Here is a 26464-nt window from a genome sequence, read left to right on the forward strand (position 1 = left end):
CACCCTCATGTCGTTGGACACCCGTAAGACCCTCGTTTATCTTCGGAACACAAATGAAGATATATTTGTTGAAAGCTGGTGGCTGAGAAAGGCTTCAAAAAGCCTCCATTGGCATTCAGTACATTCCCACTGACCCACTCACAAGACCCATAAAGGCACTAAAGACGGCATTACAAAGTCCATCTCACTATAGTGGCTGTACAATAATTTTAGGAAGCGACAAGAATAGTTTTTGTGCACACAAAAAAAATCTAAATGATGACTTTATCCGCCAAGTTATTGTCTTCCATGTAGGTCTCGGACGTGAACTCACGTGATAGCGGCGCTTCTCCTCTTCTGGGTCATGTATCTGAACATCATATTCTCACACATGCGTCGAGTTCACGTCAATAACTTGGTGAATTAAGTCTTTATTTTGATTTTTGTGCGCACAATAACTATTTTCTTCGCCTTGTAAAATTATTGTACAGCCACTGCAGTGAGATGGACTTTGTAATGTTGTCTTTAGTGTCTTTATGGGTCTTGTGAGTGGGTCAGTGGACATGTACTGAATGCCATTGGAGGCCTTTCTGAAGCCTTTCTCAGCCATCAGCTTTCAACAAATATATCTTCATTTGTGTTCCGAAGATGAACGAAGGTCTTACGGGTGTCCAACGACATAAGGGTGAGTAATTAATGAAATAATTTTCATTTTTGGGTGAACTAACCCTTTAAAATGTATTAAGAACCTCTAACTTTAGGGTTAGTGGTTTATTAAAATATCTTGTGATTCTTGTCCAATAGCAATCACTACCAATAAAAAGAATTACAGTGTATGTAAACAGCATTCAGAAATAGGCAAAAATAGGACTTTACACACATTCATTATGGAATCTCTTAAATCCCACAGCTACATGCATCTTAATTAAAGTCAGGGTCCTTATTAATTATATCTTCGCGTTCAATTATTGCCCTCCAGTCAATACAGCTGTGATTACAGAAGATTCATGCAGTCAGTGATGACAGGGTTGTGTAGCAAAGACCTGCTATCAGTTTGTCTGTCCCTTTAAAGCAATCTTAGTGTCCATGTAGTTGCTATCATAACATTTCCAAACATTGCATCCAGTGTCACATTAGTTGTGCACATGTATTTATTATAATGTTACTGTTTACTTCATAATCATTGTCTGTCTAGTGGTAATATTTTTCAGAAGTTACTATAACATCACAGGGACTTCATGGGATGGCAATAAAGACCTAATGTTTCTGATTGCCCAACTTTTTTGGTTTTAGCTTGCACTTGTTTTTTGCTAACGGATCATTTACATAGAAGACAGCTTTTTACTCTACTCAAAGTATATGCATATTTTCAAACCCCAAACTTGCATATAAAAGATAAGTATTGGATTGATAACTTAAATGAATAACAATGACAGCAACTGTTCTTTTTTTCTAACATGACATTTTGGCATGGTTCCATCATGCTCATGTCTATGTAATTTAATATGAACCTGGGTTTACAGATTTGCATATATGTAGGTGCACATAAGTACACGTTTTGCAGCGGTAAAAAAAGATCAATGATGTTATAATGAATGAATTAATGTGCTGCCATTATTTAAAAAAGCATTGTATTTGGCTGCAGCTGTAATAAAAGGCATTAATAAAAGCATGTCAAGCATGCCTTGGTTAAATGAACAGTAGCTTTCAATTCAACCTCTTGTTTGCATTCTCTCCCTCTCTTTCTCTCTTTACTGGAGTCTCAGTCTGCAAGTATTTGCCAGTTAAATGAAATGGTAAAAATAGCTGTTGTGCTGGTATCAAACACATCCCTTTGTTACTGAAGCAGGTCAGGGACAAACAGCTCTGACCTCCTCTCTTACCTTCTATTTTTCACTCCTTACAAATGCAAAAATAAATTAAATATTTTGAGAGATGGAGCATGAATCTTATGTTTATCTCTTATGTACATTTTACCTGTTAGCATTTGCATTATGAATTTAAATCAGCACTAGGTAACTTTTCAACCTTCATAATACATTTTCAAGACTCTTGTGATGATACATCGATTCGAGGTTGAATGACACGTCTGCCATAGCCTGATGGGGTCTGTATAATTTTTAATTGTACTTTTAAACTGCGGGTTTTGTAGCCTGACAAGCCAGACCCACATCAAGATGTTTGGTTTGGAAACTCACCATTGACAGGGCTCTGATGGGCGGGATAAACGGTTGTCTTTCAAACTCCCTCTGCACGAGATAGGATAATCGCTACAACCAACCCGAGCAATGAAGGTGAAGCAGAGCTTGTTGACAGATTAAACATTCGCCGTATCCGGTCAGCAAAACTCCGAACACATCTTCCCTTTTTAAGAATGACTTCAGTGCCGTTCTTTGTTCTTTTCTCAGAGAAAAGCTCAACTCCAAGTCTTCCAGAGTCGTGGTCAAAGCTGATTCGAAAGACCGCCGTTTGCCAGTTTCTGAGTTTACTAGAACTCTACGCAACTCGGCTGTCGTCATTATTGCCCCGCCCACCGACTCTATACACGATGTGATTGGCCTGGCAATAGTTTGGCGTTTACAGCGGAGAAGGGTATTGAGAGTTGCTAGACGACACTCGCGGGCAGATTAGATTTGCTGCCGCTAAGGTGCGTCTAGATTTCTAGGCTACGGGTTTTGGGTAGTAACCCGAGAACAAAAAGAACTACAAAATTCGACTGCTTTACGGCATATACGTCACTTCCACCACCACCCCCACATAAACACAAGTAAATACATAAGACGTACAAAATCATATCATATTTTAGGATACCTAACATGTCTGTGATATTTGTTTATTTGTCTTGCCTCAAGCTATAATGCAAATCGATTTTTCAAATTTGCAGATTCATCTATGGTAGCTTGATATTGATATTGATATATGATATTGACGATATATGGTTATTATTACCTACCACTCAAACATTGAATTGAAGTATCATATAGATTCCGTAAAACAGTAACCAATAGACTAGGCTACTATAATGACGCTGGCTTGTAAACGTGAGCATCTTTTGGCTTTTGAATAAATAAATAAAAATCCATAAAATTATATTCATATGACATGCTAAAAACATATAACTGGGATGAAGACATTTCACACGCGATGCAAGCAGAACAACTGCATGTGAACTCCTGTAGTGTAGGAACTCCGGTAGTGATGTGCGGGTCGGCTTTTTTTCCAACCCGTGGGTCCCGCTTTTATGAAATTATTTGGCCCGCCCCAGCCCGGCCCGCACCACTGCATATATATTTACAACCTGCCCCGCCCCCACCCACGACCATTAAAAACTGACCATGAAAACTGCCTTTAAGCCTGAAAGTGCTTGGAAACATTGCCCTGTAAACAAATATGAACGATAAATCAGGTCACACTAATAAAAAGATAATGATAAACATTTTTAACATTTACAAAGCATGAACCCCGTCTCTCTCTCTCGGCAATTTCTTCACTATCATTCTCCCACTCACTAAACTCAATTATCTTTGACTCGCTCAGCTGGCTGGCAGGAGCTGATTGGCTAGCCGCTTTCGTGACGAGTCATGTGACGCCAAAGGTTTGGGGACATCACTTAAGTTACATTGCTACGGCCGTCGTATTGTAACCTTATCAAAGAACCTAATCAAATATGAAATAGATATTCCCAAATATTTAATATAGGCTATAGGGAATTGCATGCAACATACACAGATTTTAATTTTAGTTTTTAATGACCCGCCCTGCAAATAAATTGACCATTTTTTTACCCGCTCCAACCCGACCCGCGGATTTCACCCGGGGTCTGCGGGTTATGAGACGACCCGCGCATCACTCAGGGCTATCATGGTTTTCATGTCAACAAATGCACGAGCGCATCCCCTGATGTAGGATGACAGAGTTTACGACAGTAGTAGAGGTACTGTTTCCCAACTGTAGGGGGACCCCGAGAGCAAAAGTTACCTAGTGCTGATTTAAATAACCCATTAAATCACTAGACAAACATTGTTTTCTGTCCATTTCTTGATGTTTTTCCGAATAAAAATATTGATTTGGTGAGTTTTTAGGAGTACACTATAATGGTTGGTCTCCAAGCTAACAGGCAGCAAAATTTGATTTCACAGTGTATCTAAAAATCAACTAAATGCCCACATGAACAACTAAATGATTGATAATGAGTCTTGCGTGAATAGAGAAATGTATTTTTGGCACAAGGAAAAGTGCAAGCTGTTCTATCTCACTCTGCTCAATCTGCACATGTGCATAGAAGGAACATTAACAAGATGAGGCCAGATCTATGCTTTGTATTTCTTTTACAGCTGAATTTATATGTGTGACTGTGTATGTGTCCACAAAGTAAATGATCAACATTGACTATTAACATATCGCTGCATCAGCAACAGCCCTGGCTGGCCCTCACAGAGTACTATAAATATATCAACACAGCGAATATGGCCTTTTGCTTGGTAAACATAAAACGACCAAAATGAATGCAGTTTTTGTATGGCTATGCAATACAGCAAATATGTAATATTGGTATAATGCCAAATGTACTTTACAAAATGGCATGAGATGGCATAAAACAGATTTATTGTTGACAAGCTGTGATGAACTATCAGAAAATTAAGAAATGACTTTGCCCAAGTAAAAAACTAATAAACAAATTCACTTTGGTCCTCAACATTGGAGACTGCAAATATGAAGAGCCATGCAAGAGAGATGTCTCCCTGAGTGTGATAATTTATGCTAATCAATTCCATAAATTTAGAATTTGTTGGAGACCATGTGGAGGCAGGAAACATGGAAACGAGGCGTTATCTCCGCAGACAAGCCAAGCAGGCCATTTGTACAGAACTCATTGTGCTAAAGCAACGCAGATGACAATTTCAGTGTATTAATTGTGGTGTAATGTTTAATAGAACTGTCACTACTAAGATCTGAGCTTAAATATCAAAAATTATTCATAAAATGAGCCACAAACCGGTGAGATCCTTACCGATCATCATAGGACAATTTGAACATTTAGAATTTGGATCATTTTAGAAAGTTTTACCTTAGATTTTAACTGAATAATTTGCTGAAAGTACACATTTTCATACACTAAATGGAGAAAACCCACAGCAGGATTTCAGGTTTCTTTTTTTCCCCCTTTTTCTAAAAGATGTGTGCAGTGGTGGGGTATCTTCATTCATTAATTACCTTGAAGCTAATTGCCTATAGTCCCCAATTAAATCATATTTGATTGGTCTAAATCCTCTGGATCTTATTTAGTTTCACCCATGTGTACAAAGCAGTTCATTACACAGTACTAGCTGGTGTTTGTTGTTTGGCTGAAATAAGTTTGTGTCATTTTAATCAATAAGAAAAGTTCATTGTTGTAAAATGTGTGACAACTAGCCCTTGTTTCCGCAACTATTCAGTGTCTTAGTAAGTATTTGCGGATGATGCATTTTTAACAGCCCATTAATGATCTGAGTAGGAGGTGATGTGTTCAAGACAATGCTGCCAAATGCCAGTATAATGGCAGTTCAGGCTTTGACAATCGTGGCAACAATGCCCCAATATTGTATTTCATATCTGAATGTTCACAGGGAAGTTGACACCAAGCGCTGTACTCAATGACACCAAATGCTAACACTAAATTCAACTACACATGGTTTTCTCTCGCAGCATTTCCTCATATAATGGTGTAATTGCACAACACCGTTTGTAGCGAAAACTTCAAGGCAAGAGCCTATACAGAATTAAACTACCGGTATCCTAGGAAATATTTATAGGCGTAAAAGCTGTGACAAGCAAATCTCATGAGAAAACGTTACTATTTCTGAATGAATTTGTAGTTCATATGATTTTGTACAAATATATTCCACCCTTAAACTTAACTGTCAGATTGTGCTGAAATTGTAGAAATTAAATTTTATGAATTCATAGGAACCAATTGTAAACTGAATGTAAAATAGTTATGTATGAGATGAATTTGTGCTGTAGTGACAACTAACCCCAACCTCCCCTCCTGGAGTACAGCTACACTGTACTGTCACTAGTAATTTCTTCAACCCACCACCAGAAACCAAAAAAGCTTCTCTGTATTTCTTCCTCAAACACACGCAAATGAAATGAAAGCACCATGAACTCATGTTTGACACACTGCTAGCCTTAAAAATGAAAGCAGCAGTAATGTAACAGAACATAAACAGTTGCAGTCACTGAAAATGTAGAAGACTCAAATTTCTCTATAGGGGGCCAGAGTCTTACCTTGACACTGGAAGCCTTGCTTGCCGAAACCCCTGCAAAAGAGGCGAGACTGTGTGAGATTACAGCACAGAAACCAAATCTGGACGCATTCCTCTGCGTGCAGAGGCAAGACGCGCAGGCGCACGCCATATTCCGCAAAATCGCCAAATCCATCTCTAGGATGATGATGATGATGGCTTAATCATAGCATGAGGAATTTCATTCTCGTGATAAACACTTTAACATGTATCCATACTAAAGTAATAGAAGAGCCTAAATAAATGTGCTATAAATTACACAAATGCGCAAACATACAAGTGCACTGACATATATTGTAGAGGTGCAGCATAGCGTTGGACTCGTTGCGCGAAGCGCTTGTCTTTTCCGTCTGCACTCGGCGTCTTTGTTCAGTGTTGACACCACTGCGGATGTCTGAGAGCATTCAAACGCTTTGGTGTTTTTCCTTTCACGAGCATCAAGTGAGTCACCTGTGCCCTTCGCAGCCGTGCGGGTATACAAAAACAGCTCAACGTCCTCCAGCATACTCACCAGATGAAGTCGGTGCAGTGGCTGCAGAAGGTCGGTTGCTTGAAGAAGCGCGCGATGAACTTGTGGTTCTTCACTTCGTGCACGTTCTTCTGCCTCAGCGCGCCCTGCCTGGCGAAGCCTCGCGCGCCCCCCTCGCCCTCAGCAGCCGCTGGGTCGGCCATGATGGGGACGGAATGGATGTAGTGGGTAGAAATCTCCTCGACTTGTAGCCTGCGCCGTTGGACGGGCTCTTGCTCAGCTCGCGCTTCGCTTCCCGGTTGGTCGGCACGCGCGCGCGCACACGCCTGCCTCTCCCCAGCTGACTGTTGTGGTGGTGGAGCGCGCGGGCAGCGGTGCTTCAGTGATACTGTAACCACGCCCCCTTCTAGCAGACGTTTTGAATGACTATTGCGGTTGAGAGAACACTTTGTCATGGGTCCTGATTGAGAAACCTGTTTAAAAATAATTTCCGTGGAACCTGTCAATAATTGTGAGTGTGTGATCGAGCGCCAGATGCACAGCACTTGTTGATTTGGCGCATTTATCATGGTAACGGTAGCTTTCTGCCAAGATGCTTAAATATGTGTAGCTATTGCATTGGAATTGTGGTAATTAGTTATTCCCATTAGCCATAAAAAACATAACGCTGGGAAAGCTTTCTGGAAAGCTTTCTACACCCACTGAAGGAGTTCCCATAAATTACCAATACTTATGCAACACTTCATAAAAATAAAATAAAATAAAAATTAAAGTCTGCCATTCCCAGACGTCCCTGAACTAACATGTGGATTTCTTATTTTTGTTATCAATTGGCGTTAATATATAGGCAATAATTTCCCTAATGGAATTGTACCTCTATGGAATTGTACTGAAGAGTTTGTTTCAGTAAACTTGAAATCATTTAAGTATTTTTCAGCTGTCAGCTCTTTATATTTATTTTGTATCCAGTGTAGTACAGTAAAAACAACTAGTATTCTGGCAGAAATCTTTTACTAAATGTTTTAAACATTCCTACAGAGCAACCTCAAGGTCATGGAAAGCACGAAATGATATCGTGCCGACCTTTGGATGAAATCTTTTGCCAAATGCATAAATGTAAATGTGTTTTTAAATTCTTCTGCTCATCCCAAAATTGTGTAAATTAATGGCAAGTATACAATAAGCACTGTTGTTGTTATAATACCACTACTAGATTGAGCTGTAACACTAAAGCATGGACACTTGATTAAAGCATGGATATCCACAATGTTGTGGATTAATTTATTGGAATAATCAAATTTACTTGTAGGTCTAAATGCAATTGCTCTTGAGTAGAGTAGCTGTTTTCAGACCTACAAGTAAATTGTCCCTCATTTCATTTTCATTTGAAATGCTGTCTAGGAGATATTGAATTCAAAACAGCAACAGAAATAGAAAACAAATATACAACTAAGACATAAAACCTAGACTAACTCTAAAGCATTACACATAGTGTGTGAATGCACATTAGTCACTTTTCAATTATGTCAGATGTCTGCATAAGTGCATATACTGTCCCATTTTGTGCAATATTTGTGGGTTCAAAAGAAGAAGATGTGAAAGTAAAGTTACAACTCTCCCAGTCTGGTCAAAACTTTTCAACTTTTTTGTGAGTGTTGTATATTAAAGCACGAGAATCACCAACTGGAGTTCTGTTATATATTAACAATTAATACCACAATAATTCACAGTTCTATAGTTTAAGATATTACAAAAACTGCACTGTAAAAAAAATATATATATATTTTTAAAAAAAATTGCTGCCTTAAATTTTTATCAACTTGGATGTTCAGGTCATTGCAACTTAAATTACAATAAATAGACTTAAAATAATTGAGTTAACTTATAATGTAAAAACATGTTGTCCTAACAGCTCTGTAGAAAGTGATCAGTTAGCTTAATAAAGTGAGGAAACCCAATGCTTTCATTTTAAAGTAATACACCATGTGTAATAGAAAAAGACTTGACAATTCCACATAACTTATTTTTTTCAATTACACACAAGGTTTCCTACCTTTTTTAAAGTTAGGTCAACTGATCACCTTTTACAGTGCAGTGTGTGAAAATACTTAAATCCTGTCATTAATTACTCTAATGTTGTTCCAAATCTGTAAGAGAACACAAATACAGATATTTTGTTGAAATCTGAGAGCTCTCTGACTCTTAGACAGCTCTTTAATTACCACTTTCAATGGCCAGAATGGTAGGAAAGACATCATTAAAATAGTCCATGTGACTGCAGTGGTTCAACCTTAATTTTATGAAGTGATGAGAATACTTTTTGTGCAAAAAACAAAACAAAACAAAAATAATGGCTTTATTCAACAACCTCTTCTCATCTGTGTCAGTCTCCTATGCTGTTGATGTGGTAAATACAGTCAAGCGTTAACATTTGCCGACGCTGTTCACGTGAGCACCACGGCGCATCAGAGACCTTCATTAAAAATATCTTAATCTGTGTTCCGAAGATGAACAAAGGCCTTAAGTTTCAAAAGACATGAGGGTGAGTGATTAATGACAGAAATTTCATTTTTGGGCGAACTAACTATTTAAGAAGTCAAGAAACTTCAGTGTATACATTATAGGTGCCTCAAAAACCCTTCCCCTTATGATGGACCGGCAGACTGTCTTTTAACTTCTTGAGGAAATTAAGGATTCCATTGTGCATGAAGCTTCAGCTTTAGGATTCTGAAGTCATGATGAAATCTTAGGAAACCCTATAAGTTATTCAAAGATAGTCTTGTTTGAAAGGGCTCTCCAAATGGTTCAGTGCAGCAATCTAATGAGCCCCAAATGGCAGCTCAAGTATCTTTTCTTTTTAACTGTGTTATGTAGTGAGAAATGTTTTTTGAAAACTTTTGGCACTCATACCAGTATTATCTGTTTTACACAAGTAGTCATTTTCATGCCTGAGGACATTTGGTATTCATTTGGTTTTTAAACTAATGACTTTGTTTGTTTTTCTTAGACCAAGTACTTTTATGTTCACTTAAATTCTTTCTAAAGAAGTATGACACATAAGAATATAATTTTTCAGATCTCTTTCCAGCAGCATTTGATGCAAACATTGTGGTGGAAGCCGAGAGGTCTACACTGTAAAAAATTATTTCGAAAAAAAGTTACCTGGTTGCCTTAAAATTTTGAGTTCATTGAACTTAAAATTTTGAGTTAATACAATGAACATTTTTTGAGATTCGACAACCTTTATTAAAAGATTATTAAAAGATTTTGTAAGCATATTTAGTAATAATGTGTGTGTTATTTCTGATGACGCAGTGAAACATGCCAAATTGTGCTATTTTCAAGATTTATTAAATTTTTTATGTGGTTCAGATACAAAAATATTTTGAGTTTCTATTTATTAAACTAATTTCCTTCATTGTATCAACTCAAATTTTTAATTTCAATAAACTCAAAATTTTAAGGCAACGAGGTTACTTACTTTTTTCAGTTAAACCAACAAAAAGCACCACAATTTTTTTTACAGTGTATGATCCGAACTGATTCAATCCCTATAGTGATTTATGAATAAAAGCTCAGTAAAATCACCATTGTTCCCTTGAGTAAGATACTTAACCTACAGTCAATGACTGCAAGGACCGTCCTTGCAATTAATGTTCGAGAGCAAAACATAAAATGACTGAATGAGAGGAACAGTTGTGACCTCCCACTTCTTTCATTGTGGTAACAAGTTCCTCTTCTCATCTACATCAAATCTGCCACTAAGCAGATGCTATAACAAGAGAGTAATCCTTAAAAGGAAAAACAGAGGTTACTGAGTCTAGTTATCACTTGATTTGAGTCAGAGATCCAATATGTGTGTGTGTGTGTGTGTGTGTGTGTGTGTGTGTGTGTGTGTGTGTGTGTGTGTGTGTGTGTGTGTGTGTGTGTGTGTGTGTGTGTGTGTGTGTGTATGTGAGAGAGACCTGGTAATCCCTACGTTATGGGGACAAAATGTCCCCACAAAGATGGCAATATCCGAAATCCTTGTCCTTGTGGGGACATTTTTAGGTCCCCATGAGGAAAACATCTTATAAATCACACAGAAGGAGTTTTTTTGAGAAAGTAAAAATGCAGAATGTCTCCTGTGATGGGTAGGTTTAGGGGCAGGGGCAGTGTAGGGGGATAGGATGTACAGTTTGTACAGTATGAAATCCATTACGCCTATGTAAAGTCCCCATAAAACATGGAAACACGACAAGTGTGTGTGTGTGTGTGTGTGTGTGTGTGTGTGTGTGTGTGTTGTGTGTGTGTGTGTGTGTGTGTGTGTGTGTGTGTGTGTGTGTGTGTGTGTGTGTGTGTGTGTGTGTGTGTTCGTGTGTGTGTGTGTGTGTGTGTGTGTGTGTGTGTGTTCGTGTGTGTGTGTGTGTGTGTGTGTGGGTGGGTGGCCTGGTAATCCCTACGTTATGGGGACAAAATGTCCCCACAAAGATGGCAATATCCGAAATCCTTGTCCTCGTGGGGACATTTTAGGTCCCCATGAGGAAAACATCTTATAAATCATACAGAAGGAGTTTTTTTGAAAAAGTAAAAATGCAGAATGTTTTTCTGTGATGGGTAGGTTTAGGGGCAGTGTAGGGGGATAGGATGTACAGTTTGTACAGTATGAAATCCATTACGCCTATGGAAAGTCCCCATAAAACATGGAAACACGACATGTGTGTGTGTGTGTGTGTGTGTGGGCATGTCATGTTTGTGTGTAAAAAAGGTGAGTTTACTGATTAGAACACAGGTTGTGATACATTATTTAAACGTGAAATATTAAGTCAAAACTTAGTTTTATTCTTTGACAGAAATATGTAAGACCTTCACCACTGTCCTAACACCATCTCCTTTGAATCACTTGAATTGGCAAAAAAGCATTTGATACAGTCATTCACCATCTGCTGAGCTCCACACTGGTACAAGATGGAGATCTTGTGATTTCTACACTTACAAATCATTGCAAATTTGCCCTGGTTTTGGTTTCATTTTGAGAACAGATATTTTTTTTATGAGAACCTTAGATAAATAGTGAAAGAAACACATTCTGATCTGGTCTTTACCACCTTACAAGTATTTATACTGATCGGATATGAGGGTTGGCTAGGAGATGAGTTGCTCCAAAATATAAACTCCATCTTAAATTAAAATCTTAAAACACCCAAAAGATGGCGCCAAAAACCATAAAATGCTATTTGAAAGCTGTCATTTTTGATAGTAAATCATGAGATTTCTTGAAAAAGAGATCTGAAAAACACATTGTTTAATAATAGACCCCCCCCCCCCCACACACACACACACACACACAAACATGTACCCTTAAAAGCAATGACTGTACAATTGAAAAGCTTAATTTCAGAACTTTTTATGGCATGGTTTTTATTGATGTATAATTGTTTCAATAACATACATATATTACAAAAACATGTTAAAGGAACTAATATGAAATGTTTTCTCCATAACCTATAGACAATCATTTGATAGACTGTTATTTAGCAGCTTTAAATAAAAAAAAAAGATCAATATAAATCATTTATTTGAAAATATCATATTAACATCCCGATTTCCAAAAACATTAGTTTTGTAAAATACAATAAAAATAACAAATCTGTGATTCGTTAGTACTCTTCAACCTTTGGTTGCAACTTAACTGACAATTGTTTTCACTGACTAACTTAATTATATTTTGTAAATATGAACACATTTATTTTATGGCTGCAACACACTCCAAAAAGAGTTGGGAGTCGGGACAGAGGCAAAATTAAAGTGAAAAGATTACAGAATATCCTTAAACAGTTTTGAAACAGTTTTTTGAAACCAAATTTCATGAGAGAATGGTCAAACGAATAAAACAAATCACATTTCTCAAAGCAAGAAGTATTTAGGTCTTTCACCATCTACCATACATAATATTGTGAAAGGATTCAGGGAATCTACAGAAATCTCAGGCCAGGCAGGAGACCTCTGTTGAATGTGTGTGTCCTTCAAGCCCTCAGATAGCATTGCCATGAAAAACCATCCTGCTACGGTGTTAAATATAGCCACATTGGTTCGGCAGTACTTTGGAAAGCATGCTGTCACTTAACACGGTTTACTACCGCATTAAGAATTGCAACTCAAATCTCTGTTATGCAAGGAGAAAGCTACATTTGTTCAATGCAGAGATGCTGCGGTGAATCTCAGATGGTCTAAAAGACAGAGGAAATGTGTGCTGCGGTTAGAGTCCACCTTTCACCTTTTTTGGGGGGGGGGAAACAGACATTGAGTTCTCAATCCATGAAAGGGCCATCCAGATTTTCATTAGTGACAGGTGCAAAAGCAAACATCTGTCATGACATGTGGGTCCATCAGCGAAAACGGCATGGGTGACTACTGTATATGTGTGAAGGTACCATTAAGAGTTGGGAGAGAGGCATGTTTACCACCATGTGGAAATACTTGTAAGGATAATAATTGTTGCAGTTTTGCAAAGAGGAATTTTTGCAAATTCTTGCCTGACACAAGACAGCTGAACATTAAATATGACAAAATGTCCCAACTTCTCAATAAAAATATCATGATGTGAATAAAAGGAAATCATCAGAAGATACATTTCATTATTATTATCATATAACTTTCACTGCAAAGGCTCAATCTCATATATACATTCGTTTATGATTCAATCCCAAATGATTTCCTTAAGTAACAGAAAATGGCTGAACTGATCATATCTGATATTTGAGATAAACAGTTAGTCATTACAGTACATTAAAAACATTTGAATAACCTCCCATTGTCAAAGCTCATGTTGCACAAAAACCGCACAGGAATTTTATTGTTTGTTGTGCTAACTGGTTCCTAAAACCATGTATTCACTGTGGTCTGATCACATCATGTGAAATAGTCTTTCAAGTTACAATTTATGAAGTAAAAGCAGGACTGTCTGCTTTTGTATTAAAAAAAAAAAAAAAAAAAAAACTAAAGCCTCAGCTGTCAGGCATTGCATTTTGTCACTTAATAAATTCTGTAAATTCTATACATTTTAAGCATTTAGCATCCTCTTATCCATGTTGATGTTTTAATGAATGTGCTTTAAACTTCATAAATGTTATATTTATACAGCAGTGTATTTTTAGTTTCAATAGTTTTTTCTTCATTTAAGATTTGTAAGTGTCTTTTTTTTCTATCTAATATTTATATCTATTTCAGCATGTCAATGAAGTAATATAATACTAATGAGTTATATTAGTGTTACTTAGTTATTAACACTTTAACACTGAAAAAAATGATTTGTTGACGTTACTCAATTGTTTTAATTTAAGTGGTTGCAATCAACTAATTTAATATAAATTTAAACAAACACATTTATTTAAGCTAAATACATTTTATTTAGTTACCTTAGTATAAAAAGTAATCCTACCCCTATTTAATCATGTTACTCCTACTTAAATTATTAATCTATTATTTATTTTTATTAAATGTGTAAAACATTATTGAATGGCTTATTTCAGTCTTATATTGTTTGAATAAAATGTACTTAAAACAGTAGTAATGCAAAGTAAACGTCAACTAAGCATAAATTACTCAACAAACTTTAAATGTGCACTATGTAGTATTTTTGCAGTAAAATATCCAAAAACCACTAGGCCAGTGTTATATATTTTGTTCAGTTGAGTACCTAATATCCCAAATGTTTCCAACTATTTGTAAATTGTGAGAAAATTGCTATTTTAACCAATGACCGGGACGTTTCAGCATAGCGTTTGATGGAGTCGCCTGTCAATTGCGTCATATCTGCGCTACCCTCGGTTTTCGGGTTTTATTTGGCAGGAGCGCTTTACTCTTAGCAGTGTGAACAAGTGAACGCACGGAGTAACGTCATAGCATCATTTTCAACACACTTAAATGTATCTAATATGATAAACAGAGCTGCATTATCTCATAATCATGGAAGAGCGGGTGGGTATTTATTTAACAATTGCTCCAGCAGCCGTGCTCATCTCCACAACACTCGGTCCTGCTCTGCTTTACACTACAGTAACGTTAATAACCGCATGCATTAACGTGATTTCTGCCCGAGTCCTATTTTTCACCGGCTGTGAGGTGAAGACCTCATGTCCCAAGATGCTGCGCTCAAACTTTGCATCATCAAACTATTCTTTGTTAATTTTACTTAGGTAGATTTAGATCAATACCATATTTCAATTTACTTTTTAAAAATTAAGTAAATGTTACTTATTAGGGTTTCCCCCCCAGTGTAATAGGCCAGTTTTATTGGTCAGTGTCAGAGTTTTGAGCAGGCTGTATGTATTACACAAATCTAATATGCCTTCACGAGGCACCAACATTCATTCATTTCTCTGCAGGGCAGCTCTCAGATTGCTCCAGAACTCGCTTCTCTTTTCCTCATCCTCGGGCCACTCCAGATACGTCCTGGAGTTCATAATCTTCCGCAGCTTGCAGAAACGCTTGGGAATGGTCTCCTTCTCTATTGGCTCCAGAAGTACTAGGACAGCAGAATCATTGTGTTCATCGATTATGCGGAAATGCGAGAAGTCCAACTCGTAGCGACACCATTCGCTGGTAACAAAGTGCTCAGACAGAACAAAAAGAGTCCTATGACTCTTTTCAATCGAGTCGATGATGTTGTCCACGATCCAACGGCCGGGCCTGAAGTCCCGTTTGTGCAAACACAGGGCGAAAGAAGGCTGAGCGCTCTCCAGCTCTGGAACAAGGATCTCCTCGACCCACTCAGCGTCATGTTGACTGTAGGATACAAAAGCGTCATAGCGGAGCTCTTCGGCCAGTCGACTAACTGCAGGTTTTCGTTTGGCTTGTATCCATGCTTTAGTCATCTGCAGGTACCATACAATGTGAAGCTTATGGCAGGTGACAACAATAAGTCCAAGCACTATTATAATCACAGAACAAAGCACTGAGACAGCAGGGATCATATAACACTCGAAGATTGACAGTCTGACACTTTCAATAGCTTCGCCTCTGAGAGTGAATGGAGTGTCGCACACATAATTGGAACGACCATCCCGTAGTGTGATGAAACGGTCAACATCTTGTTTGAAGAAAGAAACAAACTCGCAGGAGCACACAAAATTGTTGTTACCCGCCTCCAAGTATTGCAGGTATTTAAACTGACTCAAAGAGCTCCTGTTGAACATCCGCAAGGCATTCCTTTGGATAAGCAGCGAATGTAGCCTCGGAAATAATTCCCCTTGTGGCAGTTTCATAAATCGGTTGCCTGTCAATATAAGTGTAGTTAGCTGAGGAAATCTTTGGTGGAAAGCCATAAGATTATTTTCGCTTAGATCTAGAACCGTCAAGGTTGAAGGAAGGCAAGTGGTCATCCTATGTAGCTTTGTGCTGGAAAGGTTCAGAAACCTGAGAGTTGCTGGCCAGCTACACTTTTCTGGCATAGAAACAAAACTATTATAACTTAAGTCTAAATATATGAGGCTCTTAAGATTAGTTACCAACCGAGACATCAGCTCAAGAGATTTTAATACGTTCTGGCTCACGTTAAGGGTGTTGAGGTTTTGATAAGCGCCACAGCCTGTAAATAAGGTCGGTTCAATTGTCAGGTCTGACAGGAGATTTTGACTAAGGTCCAAGTATTCAAGATTTTTCAATAAGCAAGTAGTTTCCCGAGGAATGACAAACACTGTGCTGTTGATTATAGACACCTTATGGAGATGTCCCAGGAGAAATCCCAACTGGATCATGCTACTAAATCCAAAGAACCCTTGGATGTCAAGATTACATATGTAGGCCGTATGTAAGTTTTCATAGTGCGTGTACGAAGCATTCTGCCACCACCCTTTACCAACTAAATGTATATCTATGAGACCAATATTGAACAAAGAAGATCTATCCATGACCTGCAATAGAGAGGTCATAGCTTCATCAGTTGTGGTGCTATTTTGGATTCTCAAGCTTTTAGTCCCACCTTCTCTTGTTGCGTTGAAGGGTTTTGCTGATTTTTCTGTTCTGAGTGTGACATCTTTGATAGTTAGCAGAGTTTCAGGGTGGGAGACATCTTCAAGAACCTTAGAGACAAGTTCTGGATCGTTCTGAAACAGATTCTGAAGGCTCAAAGAGACTAAACCAATGGGACGGGCTGCTTTCAAGCTCCCGCTCTCATACGACCTCAGATTACTGCCAATAAATGTCATCTCGTCCAGATGAGGGAGCTGATCTAAACCATTCTTGTGTACCTTCCTCAGCGAAGGACTACCAAATCGTAGCGTCCTCAAGTTAACGAGAGACTGGAAGATGGAAGCAGGTCCCAAGGTGGAGTATGGGTTTCCTTCAAGGTTCAGTTGCTGAAGGGATTTTAGCTCATGGAACCAAGACGAAAGCAGTTTTTTCAGGTTGTTTAAGGACAGATCAAGAACTTTCAGATTACTTTGAGATTTGAATGCCCCCTTGTCTATAAGCCTGAGCTTGTTCTTATGCAAGTTTAGGGTTGTCAGCTCACTATAAGGGCTGAGATCATTCATGTCAATAGACTCAATCTGATTGAAAGATAGGTCAAGGCCAAGAGCATTCGCTGGAACCTTTGGGACCTGTTGGAGATGATCTGAGGAGCAATTGCAAAAATATTGCTGATCACATTTACATGTTGTCATGGAGTACTCAAAGGCTTGAGCTAAAATCAACATGAAAAGAACTATGGACTCCTTTGCTCCCAAAAGTCTCATCCTGTAAAAAGAGAAAGATTAAAAAATATGTATACTTTTATTCAGTAAGGATGCATTAATCAAAATTGATAGTGAAGACTTTTACATCCCTTTTACAAAATTCTATTAACAATAAATGCTGTACTTTTGAACGTTATAATCATCATAGAATCTTGAAAACGATGTATTATAAAGCAAACACAAAAGCAGAAAAACAGAAAACAGAAGTAGTCCAAAAATAGGCCAAAAATATCAACTCAGTCAATGCATTCTTGTTATATCAAACCTCTACCACATTGCGTACAATAGCAAGCGGACCGTTTGCAGTCAAATATTAAAATACTACCAGTCCTGCATATATTTTAAGAAAAAAAGAAGAAAAAATAATCGGATTACCTGACTGCTATTATTGTGTCTGTTCTTTTTCTGCTCTCTTTTGTATGCAAACTGCAGTTTGGCTGTAGTCATAATAAAGAAAAACAAACAGATTTCAATCATGCAAACATGGTGTGAGTCACAGGGGGTAGTGAAACTGAATAGCCTGATTGAAACTTACAAAACCACATCTCTTTTTTTTCAGCAGCATGAGATCAGTGAACCATCCTTACCAACCAGCATGTGTAGATTTACATGCTGCATTTGTAGTTGTAGTTAAGTAATACATTTTCTCAAAAAAATATTCTAGTTATTTGCTCAGTTTATTTAAATAAAATAAGCTGAAACAACATAAAATCTTATTTTTTTTAACTTAATTGCCATTTGCACAAAATGTCATCATGTTAAATGTCATGTACAATTTGTAAAATGTTTAGTTAATCTAAACCATTTGTGTTGGGACTACATGAGTCATTTATGTTGTGCTGACTGAACTAGGCAGTTTATTAGTTTCCAGCATGCATTGCATAGGGATGGATCAGGAGAGTAAATGTTGAAATGAGGTGCTGTTTAATGGTTTTTTTAGTAAATGGGTTACTTGTAGTAAATGAGTTCAAAGGGTAGTAAAAGGGTTAGTTCACCCAAGAATTAAAATTCTGTCATTAATTACTCACCCTCATGTTGTTCAACACCTGTAAGATCTTTGTTCATCTTCGGAAAACAAAGATATTTGTGTGGAAATCCGATGGCTCAGAAATGCTTCCATTGTGACATTTCCTCTCTCAAGACCCAAAAAAGGCACTAAAGACTTCGTTACAAAGCCCATCTCACTCCAGTGGTTCTACAATCATTTTTCTGAAGCAACGAGAATAGTTTTAGTGTGCAAAAAACACACACAAAAAAACGAAATAATGAGTTATATAGTGATAGCCGATTGAAAGACACTGCTTCCTGAAGCCTCAAAGCTTAATGAATCAGCGTATCGATTCATGATTCAGATCGCGTGTCAAACCGCCAAACTGCTGAAATCACGTGACTTTCTGAACGGCTGATTCGATACACTGATTCATGATGCTCCGAAGCTTAGGGAAGCTTTGTTTTGAAAGTGGCCATCACTATAAAAGTCGTTATTTAGTTGTTGTTTTTTTGTGCACAAAAACTCCTCTCATCGCTTTATAGAATTATTGTTAGAACCACTGTATTGAGATGGGCTTTTAAACAATGGCTTTAGTACCTTTTATGGGTCTTGAGAGAGGAAGTGTCATTCTACAAAAATGTCAACAATTTTCAACAAAGATTTCAACAAAAATATCTTAATTTGTGTTCCGAAGGTCTTACAGGTCTGGAACGGAATTTTCATTTTTGGGTGAACTAACCCTTTAAATTTGATGTTATATTTGACATTTAAAAGTTATGTTTTTTTGTGTTGAGTTTTGAGGAAGTGTACACCTTGTGGTTAGGCTGTGGGTCCTATGTGAACTGTATGCTGTTTTCAATGGGTTGTAACTGTGCTAATGCCTGTGATTAAAAGTTTTTCACTTGATCATTACTTGCTTGCTCAAATGTTACACTTAGCATGTGAACAAGTGTTGCATTGACTATTTGTTTTAATAGAAATTATTAAAATACATTTGTTTGACACAGTTCCCACAGTCTACACACTGTAAAAAAATTTGGTTGGTTTTTGTTGGTTTAACTTAAAAAAGTAAGTAACCTGGTTGCCTTAAAATTGTGAGTTTATTGAAATTAAAACTTTGAGTTGATACAATGAAGGAAATTTGTTTAATAAATAGAAACTCAAAATATTTTTGTATCTGAACCACATAAAAAAATTGATAAATCATGAAAATAGCACTTTTGGCATGTTTCACTGCATCATCAGAAATAAAACACTCACAATTACCCAATATGCTTACAAAATCTTTTAATAATATTAATTTCATTAATTGGCTTCATCACTCGGTCTCCTCTCCACCAATCAGCTGGTGTGTGGTGAGCGTTCTGGCGCAATATGGCTGCCGTCGCATCATCCAGGTGGATGCTGCACATTGGTGGTGGTTGAGGAGATTCCCCCTTATATGTAAAGCGCTTTGGGTGTCTAGAAAGCGCTATATAAATGGAAAGAATTATTATTATTATTATTATTATTATTTCAATGAACTCAAAATTTGAACTTGATTTGAACTTTTTTTATAAATAATTTTTTACAGCGCATATATGGTCATCCATTCTACTCCTACTTATATAGTACGGACGGCTACAGTAATTTAAGTTCACACAACAAGATTCCAACAAATCATTTCAAACCAATTTGATTCTGTTTGGAAAATGTGTTTTCCTTAATTTAATTAAGCTTTTTTGAGTGTCTCAAAATGTCTTACACAGCTTTTATGCAAATAGTTTTTTGTAAATCTATTTCAGAATTATTATTATTTTTTTATTTTTTTCGTTTGCTTCACTAAACACTGCATTACAATTATGGATACGGAAAGAGGAAGTCAGCCTTTTGATTAAGGCGTGAATTTTTTACACCGCTAAAGCACCACTTCACATGGCTTGTGGTTTTTGCAGGACACACCCAGTGCTCCACATAGCAGCTTTAATTCAAGACAGACGGATATTGTACACCACTGGGCAATAACAACAGGTCAAGCCAACAAGGACAAAATATTTAATCGCCTTCACAAATCACTGGTCAGGAAATTAGGGAGAATTGCACAAATAAGTCACTTGGCATGGAATAGCCTTCCCCAACTTGCAGAGATCTTTTACAGGAAGAGTAAGAGTTGTTCCACTCAGTGTTAATGGCTTCAAACAGTTCATGAGTAGTTGAAAAATGTCTCCTAGTTCGTTTGAGTTTAACATGAGACCAAATATTCACTATAGAGTTCAAATCTGACCTCTGACCAGGCCAAAACTGAGTCTGATGGATTTGTTATCAAGCCACTTCTTGGTTGTCTTGGTTGGTCTTGTCAAAAACAATTGCATCAAAGACTTCAAGGACACAAATAAAGAACTATAAACCATAAGAAAGCAGGAGATCAAGTATGTGATCTGGCAACAGAACACATTTTATATTATTTTACATTTGATTATTTTATTTATTTCTAAAGAACTGTTTAGAAGCTTATTTGGTGCACTTTAAAGTCCTCATGAAATAAAAATTTACCCTATTTACTTTGTTAGCACATATTACAGGTCTTGGGGTGAACAATTAATCCATACAAGTTAATACACAGAAAAAAATAGTTTGTCACTGTAATCTTTAATCAAAATCTGAAGTTACTTCTGGTCTGGAAACGGCGTTCCTTCTCAGATGATGTCAGTTTGACAGCTTTAGTTTGAAAATGCTTCACCACCATAGACTGTAAAAAATATGGACGTAGTGTCCGTGACGTCACCCATAGGATTCCGATAAGCCGTTCTGAAGCTTAAAGTAGGGGCGAGCTGGGCGTTGCCAACTTGGCAGCACGTCATCGCGTGTCACTCCCGAATAACAGAAAATGGGCAAAGAGGCGGGATGTGGGCGGAGCTTAGGTGACGCAATGACTATAGACGGCGGATAACTGGCTATTCACCTGCCACTCAAAATAACCAGACCCTTAATTATGCAGAACTTTAAAACTGATTTCTCAACCGCATGGTAGACCTTACTCTGAGTGTTAAAAAATGCAGTCAAAAGAAGGAGATGAGACAAAATTCTTCTACAGCTCTATTGCTCCACCCCCCTGTCTGATTTTGGCATGGAGGGATGGGACTTTTCAGCTTCCAGGTGACAGTATCAGTTTGCACACTTCAGTTGGTCACACAAAAGAATGAAGTTGCTGATTGGTCATCAAATTATAGGGTCAAATTCGATATAAGTTAAGTAGGGAATCAAACCATAATTATGTAGTTAGTGTGGAGTCCAAACAATAAAAATATAGCAAAATATAAGAAAATACATAAACACCTGTTTGCCATAATTTTCCAAAAGTATGCGTGACCGTACGGTTGATATGTCTGTAAAGGGATAAAATAGCCAGATAGTAGGACAGACTGAAGTGTGACAATATCAATAATATTACTCACACATACACTGATCAGGCATAACATTATGACCACTGACAGGTGAAATGAATAAAACTGATTATCTCTTCATCACAGCACCTATTTGTGGGTGGGATATATTAGGCAGCAAGTGACATTTTGTCCTCAAAGTTGATGCATTAGAAGCAGGAAAAATTGGCATTTGTAGCAAGCAAGGATTTAAGCAAGTTTGACAAGGGCCACTGGGTCAGAGCATTTCCAAAACTGCAGCTCTTGTGGGCTGTTCTGGTCTGCAGTGGTCAGTATCTATCAAAAGTGCTCCAAGGAAAGAACAGTGGAGAACCGGCCACAGGGTAATGGGTGGCCAAGGCTCATTGATGCACGTGGGGAGCGAAGGCTGTTCCGTGTGGTCCGTTCAAACAGACGAGCTACTGAAGATCAAATTGCTCAAGAAGTTCTGATTTCTGGTTCTGGTTCTGATAGAAAGGTGTCAGAATACACAGTGCATCTCAGTTTGTTGCGTATGGGGCTGCACAGCCGCTGACCAGTCAGGGTGCCCATGCTGACCCCTGACCCCGCCAAAAGCTCCAACAGTGGCACATGAGCATCAAAACTAGACCACGGAGCAATGGAAGACGGTGGCCTGGTCTGATGAATCACGTTTTCTTTTACATCACAGGATGCACTATAGGAAGAAGGCGAGCGGGCAGAGGCAGTGTGATGCTTTGGGCAATGTTCTGCTGGGAAACATTGGGTCCTACATCCATTTGGATGTTACTTTGACATGCACCACCTACCTAAGCATTGTTGCAGACCATGTTCAGCCTTTCATGGAAACGGTATTCCCTGGTGGCTGTGGCTCTTCCAGCAGGATAATGCTCCTGACACAAAGCACAAATGCTTCAGGGATGGTTTGAGGAGCACAACAATGAGTTTGAGGTGTTGACTTGGCCTTTAAATTCCACAGATCTCAATCTAACTACGCATCTGGGGGATGTGCTGAACTAACAAGTCTGACCCATAGAGACACAACAGTGCAACTTACAGGGCTTAAAGGATCTGCTGCTAGCATCTTGGTGCCAGATACCACAGCACACCTTCAGGGGTCTAGTGGAGTCCATGGCTCGACGGGTCAGGGCTGTTTTGGCAGCAAAATGGGGACCAACACAATATAGGAATGTTGTCATAATGTTATGCCTGATTGGTTGTATATATAGTAAAATAAATGTACAATAAATGTATACTGTACTAACATTGTTACAAGTTTCATTCAACGTTCAAAAAACATCATAAACTACTGTAAATGTAAAACAAGATTTACCATAAACTGACATCTCAACCGTACGGTAGAGTTGTCTTTTAGTTAAAAATATTTTTTTTTTATACAAAAAACAGCCTGAGGTCATTTTTCATATGTTCAATAATAAGAATTTTTAAAAAAAATATTTTTTCCATTGGCTCCTTCTAGGGGTGAGAGTTAAAGGGTTAAGGTTTTATATAATGTAGATGAATGTGTTAAAAAAAAAATCATCCCCCTCACAGTTGTCATGAAGGGCAAAATTAGGCATATAGACCAAAACCACAATTTGTACCAGGCTGTAAACATGTTTTTTCTGCTGTAAAGGTGGGAATTGTAATATGCAGCTCTATGAGATTCTGCTCCCTTCTGGAGCCTGTTTAAATTACTTCCATATTGGCTTCAAGAGAGACTTGCCAAGGAGGTTGACAAGGAGGTTGCCGCTTGTTCACCCCACCCCTCCAACCGTTAGTCTGAGCAACTGAAATGCTTCTCTGCAAAGTGTGCAGTTCGCCCTTGGCTCATCATCAGTTACTAGGCAGACTTATTGATACCTATGTTCTATTCAGCACTATATCTGGAGATCCTCTTGCGTTCAAACAGTGGCAAAAAAAGACGCAAGTTCAAAGTGCATGTTCTTGAGACAATTTTTTTTGCATGTTTAGCAAACAAGACTCCCGACATACTATAGGCCTACATGCAAACAGTAAATAGCTACATGCTAATAGTGATTAGCTAAGTGTTAAAAAAAATATAAAAATACTAACTAAGATAAAGATGTTTATCATGTAATTGATACGTTTTTGAGCCCGTAAGTTATGACTTCAAACCACAACTCATGGCTTTGTAGCATTCCAGACAAAGTCACACCAAACTGCCTGAGCGCTAGGAACTGTGGTAGCTAGATGCACCGAGTACAAATTTTATAAACACCGCATACATAGAGGCTGCCATTGTTGTTTTTTGGGCTATGTGACGTCAGATCTCGTAACTGGGAGAACATCGATCTAGCACGAGTTCAGGGTGGAAGTCACGGGTTTGACTGCCGTTCCAGTGCACTTTCACGGGTAGAAGGTTGAAAAACACGGGTTACAGGTTGCCTCCAACGCAGCATTAGCACCATGCTAAAAACATGTTAATCATGTTGGCATTATACTAACAACATGTTAAATTGTGTTAGCATCTTGTTAGCATAATGCTAGTCACATGCTAATCATGTTAACATAATGATAACAACATGCTAATCATGTTTGTATCTGGCTTAGTATAATGCTAACAACATGCTAATTATGTTGGCATTTGGCTTAGCATCATACTAATTGTGTAAGCATAATGCTAGCAACATGCTAATTGTGTTAACATCATGCTTAGAAAAAAATATATATATACTCAAGATGTCACAGGGTGTTTTGGTGTTGGGTTCATGTTTCATGTTTTTAGGTTTTCATGTTCACTGGCATGTTTTGTCATGCATTTCCTGGTTTTGTCTTGTAGTCTTTTGTCATGTGATTCCATGCCCTCATGTGTTCCTGTGTCATGTTGTCATTGGTTTATGGGTTGATCATTGTTCACAGGTGTCCATTGTCTTGTCATTAGCCCTTGTGTATATAAGCCCTCATGTTTGCCATAGTATTTGTCTGTTATTGGAAGTATTGTATCCACTGTTGGGGAGGTCATGTTAAGCAGAGTCTTTCGTTTATTTTGCCAAGTCTGTTTTATGTTTTGGATTTAAGTTGTTCAAATAAAGCTGGATTTGGGTTCATCAACCTTGCCCTTCAGTGTATATTTGTTACACAAGAAGAGGACAATGCATTAAGATCTGGAGTGTGTAAACTTTTTGAATCGGATGAACAGAGTTGTACTTATTTTGTCTTCTAGGAAACATAAAGGCTAGGTAATAGCTTCTGAAGGGCAGTACTGAATATAATATAAAAATATGATATTTAAATAAAATAAGAAACATTTACACATCTTGTTCAAAAGATTTCACCCCCTGCTCTTAATGCATTGTGTTTTGTGGAAGCTTGTTTCCGCCACTAAATATACAAATACAAAATTAAGTCAGAATTGCAAGGAAAAATGTCAGAAACCTGAGATAGAAAGCAGTTAATAGTTGCAATTACCTATTAATAAACAAATTACTTAACCTCTTACCCTCCAGGGCCATTTTTTGGGATTTCCGCCTGGATTTGGCCTACCCAAATTTAAAAGCTTCCCATATATAAAATTAAAATTTAGGTGTCATTTTACAGGAAATCCTTTCAATTCTTATATTTAGGAGTAGATGTTGAGTACTTTGGTTGCAAAAAATTGCAATATCATGATAAGAGTTTTTTAAAATATTTTTTTAAGGATATTTGATTCCATAAAGTCTTCTCTTTTTGACTTTAGCCATTCCTCTGGTAAAAGACCATCTAAAATTGCAAAAGGACTCCTCCCTTTTGTCAAATGACAGGTGAAAAGAGGCATAAGCCCATATCGGCACAAACAACTTACTCAATTCACTTGGGATGCATCATGTCTACTTTTCTATTTCTGCTTCAGTTGATTTGAAATGTTGACAACACAACAGCCCTTTCTGTACTGTTTCAGTTTTAGATATATGTACATTGGTAAAATGAATGTGTCACATTTAGTGTAAACACGCTGACTCCTATAACAATCAGTCAAAAGGAGAAGTGCAGACATATATAGTTTTTTTTTTTACAACTCTCATTTTTTATGGTCTACTTATAAGTATAGGACCTGTTTTACCCTAATGGGTCAGAAAGGAAACCTTGCAAGCAGTTTATGCTGAAAATCATGATAATCTAAATAATGATAAATCATGATAAATCACATCTATGGGATTTTATCTGCTACCAGGCAAAACCCCAAAGTCTGATTACTTAGAAAAGTGCATCTTGCTTCCACATAAAACAAGGGGTTTTTATGTCTGCAGTTTTTAAACTTCTCAGAGCTGGTCTTCACTGCAGAACATGAGAACATGGGTGGGGGTGGGGGTGATGATCCAGATCCAACTCCTCCCTCTTTATACTTTGCTATATTACTTTGCTATATTACTTCAACAATGGAGCCATTAACCTCACATATTTTTGAAAATGCAGCATTTAGTTGATCCCGGTAAATGCTCACAGCATTTGTTTCCAGGCAGACCGTTAAAGAACGTGACACACGTCTCCCAGACATCTTTATGATGACAGTTTTCATATGACATTCAGCCAACGGTCCATGTGTGTGACGTTTTAGGCTGAGACTATACACCTATACCCCAACCCTAAATTTACCCCAACTCCACCCCCTGGATCTGATCCAACCCTGCCCCCTGGATCTC

At 37.8% G+C, this 26464-nt stretch overlaps 2 protein-coding genes across 3 annotated transcripts in view; both read right to left on the bottom strand.

The window, feature by feature from the left end:
- prkcba (protein kinase C, beta a) overlaps positions 1-7205 on the bottom strand; it is a 44146-nt gene extending 36941 nt beyond the window's left edge. For both annotated transcript variants that reach the window (XM_067442120.1, XM_067442119.1), the window contains exons 1-2: positions 6778-7205; positions 6250-6281 (exon numbers count right to left, since the gene is read on the bottom strand). In XM_067442120.1, coding sequence (XP_067298221.1) covers positions 6250-6281; positions 6778-7190 — 445 coding nt within the window. In that variant the 5' untranslated portion in view covers positions 7191-7205. The remainder of the gene's footprint in view (positions 1-6249; positions 6282-6777) is intronic.
- Positions 7206-12136: 4931 nt separating this feature from the next.
- Positions 12137-17918, bottom strand: tlr2 (toll-like receptor 2). The gene is given in 3 exon segments (XM_067442121.1): positions 12137-17451; positions 17826-17857; positions 17859-17918. Coding segments are annotated over 3 exon segments (2439 nt in total). The 5' UTR covers positions 17898-17918; the 3' UTR covers positions 12137-15083.
- Between the last annotated feature and the right edge of the window lie 8546 nt (positions 17919-26464).

The sequence above is a fragment of the Pseudorasbora parva genome, chromosome 4, assembly GCF_024679245.1.
Source record: "Pseudorasbora parva isolate DD20220531a chromosome 4, ASM2467924v1, whole genome shotgun sequence".
Classification (NCBI taxonomy): domain Eukaryota; kingdom Metazoa; phylum Chordata; class Actinopteri; order Cypriniformes; family Gobionidae; genus Pseudorasbora; species Pseudorasbora parva.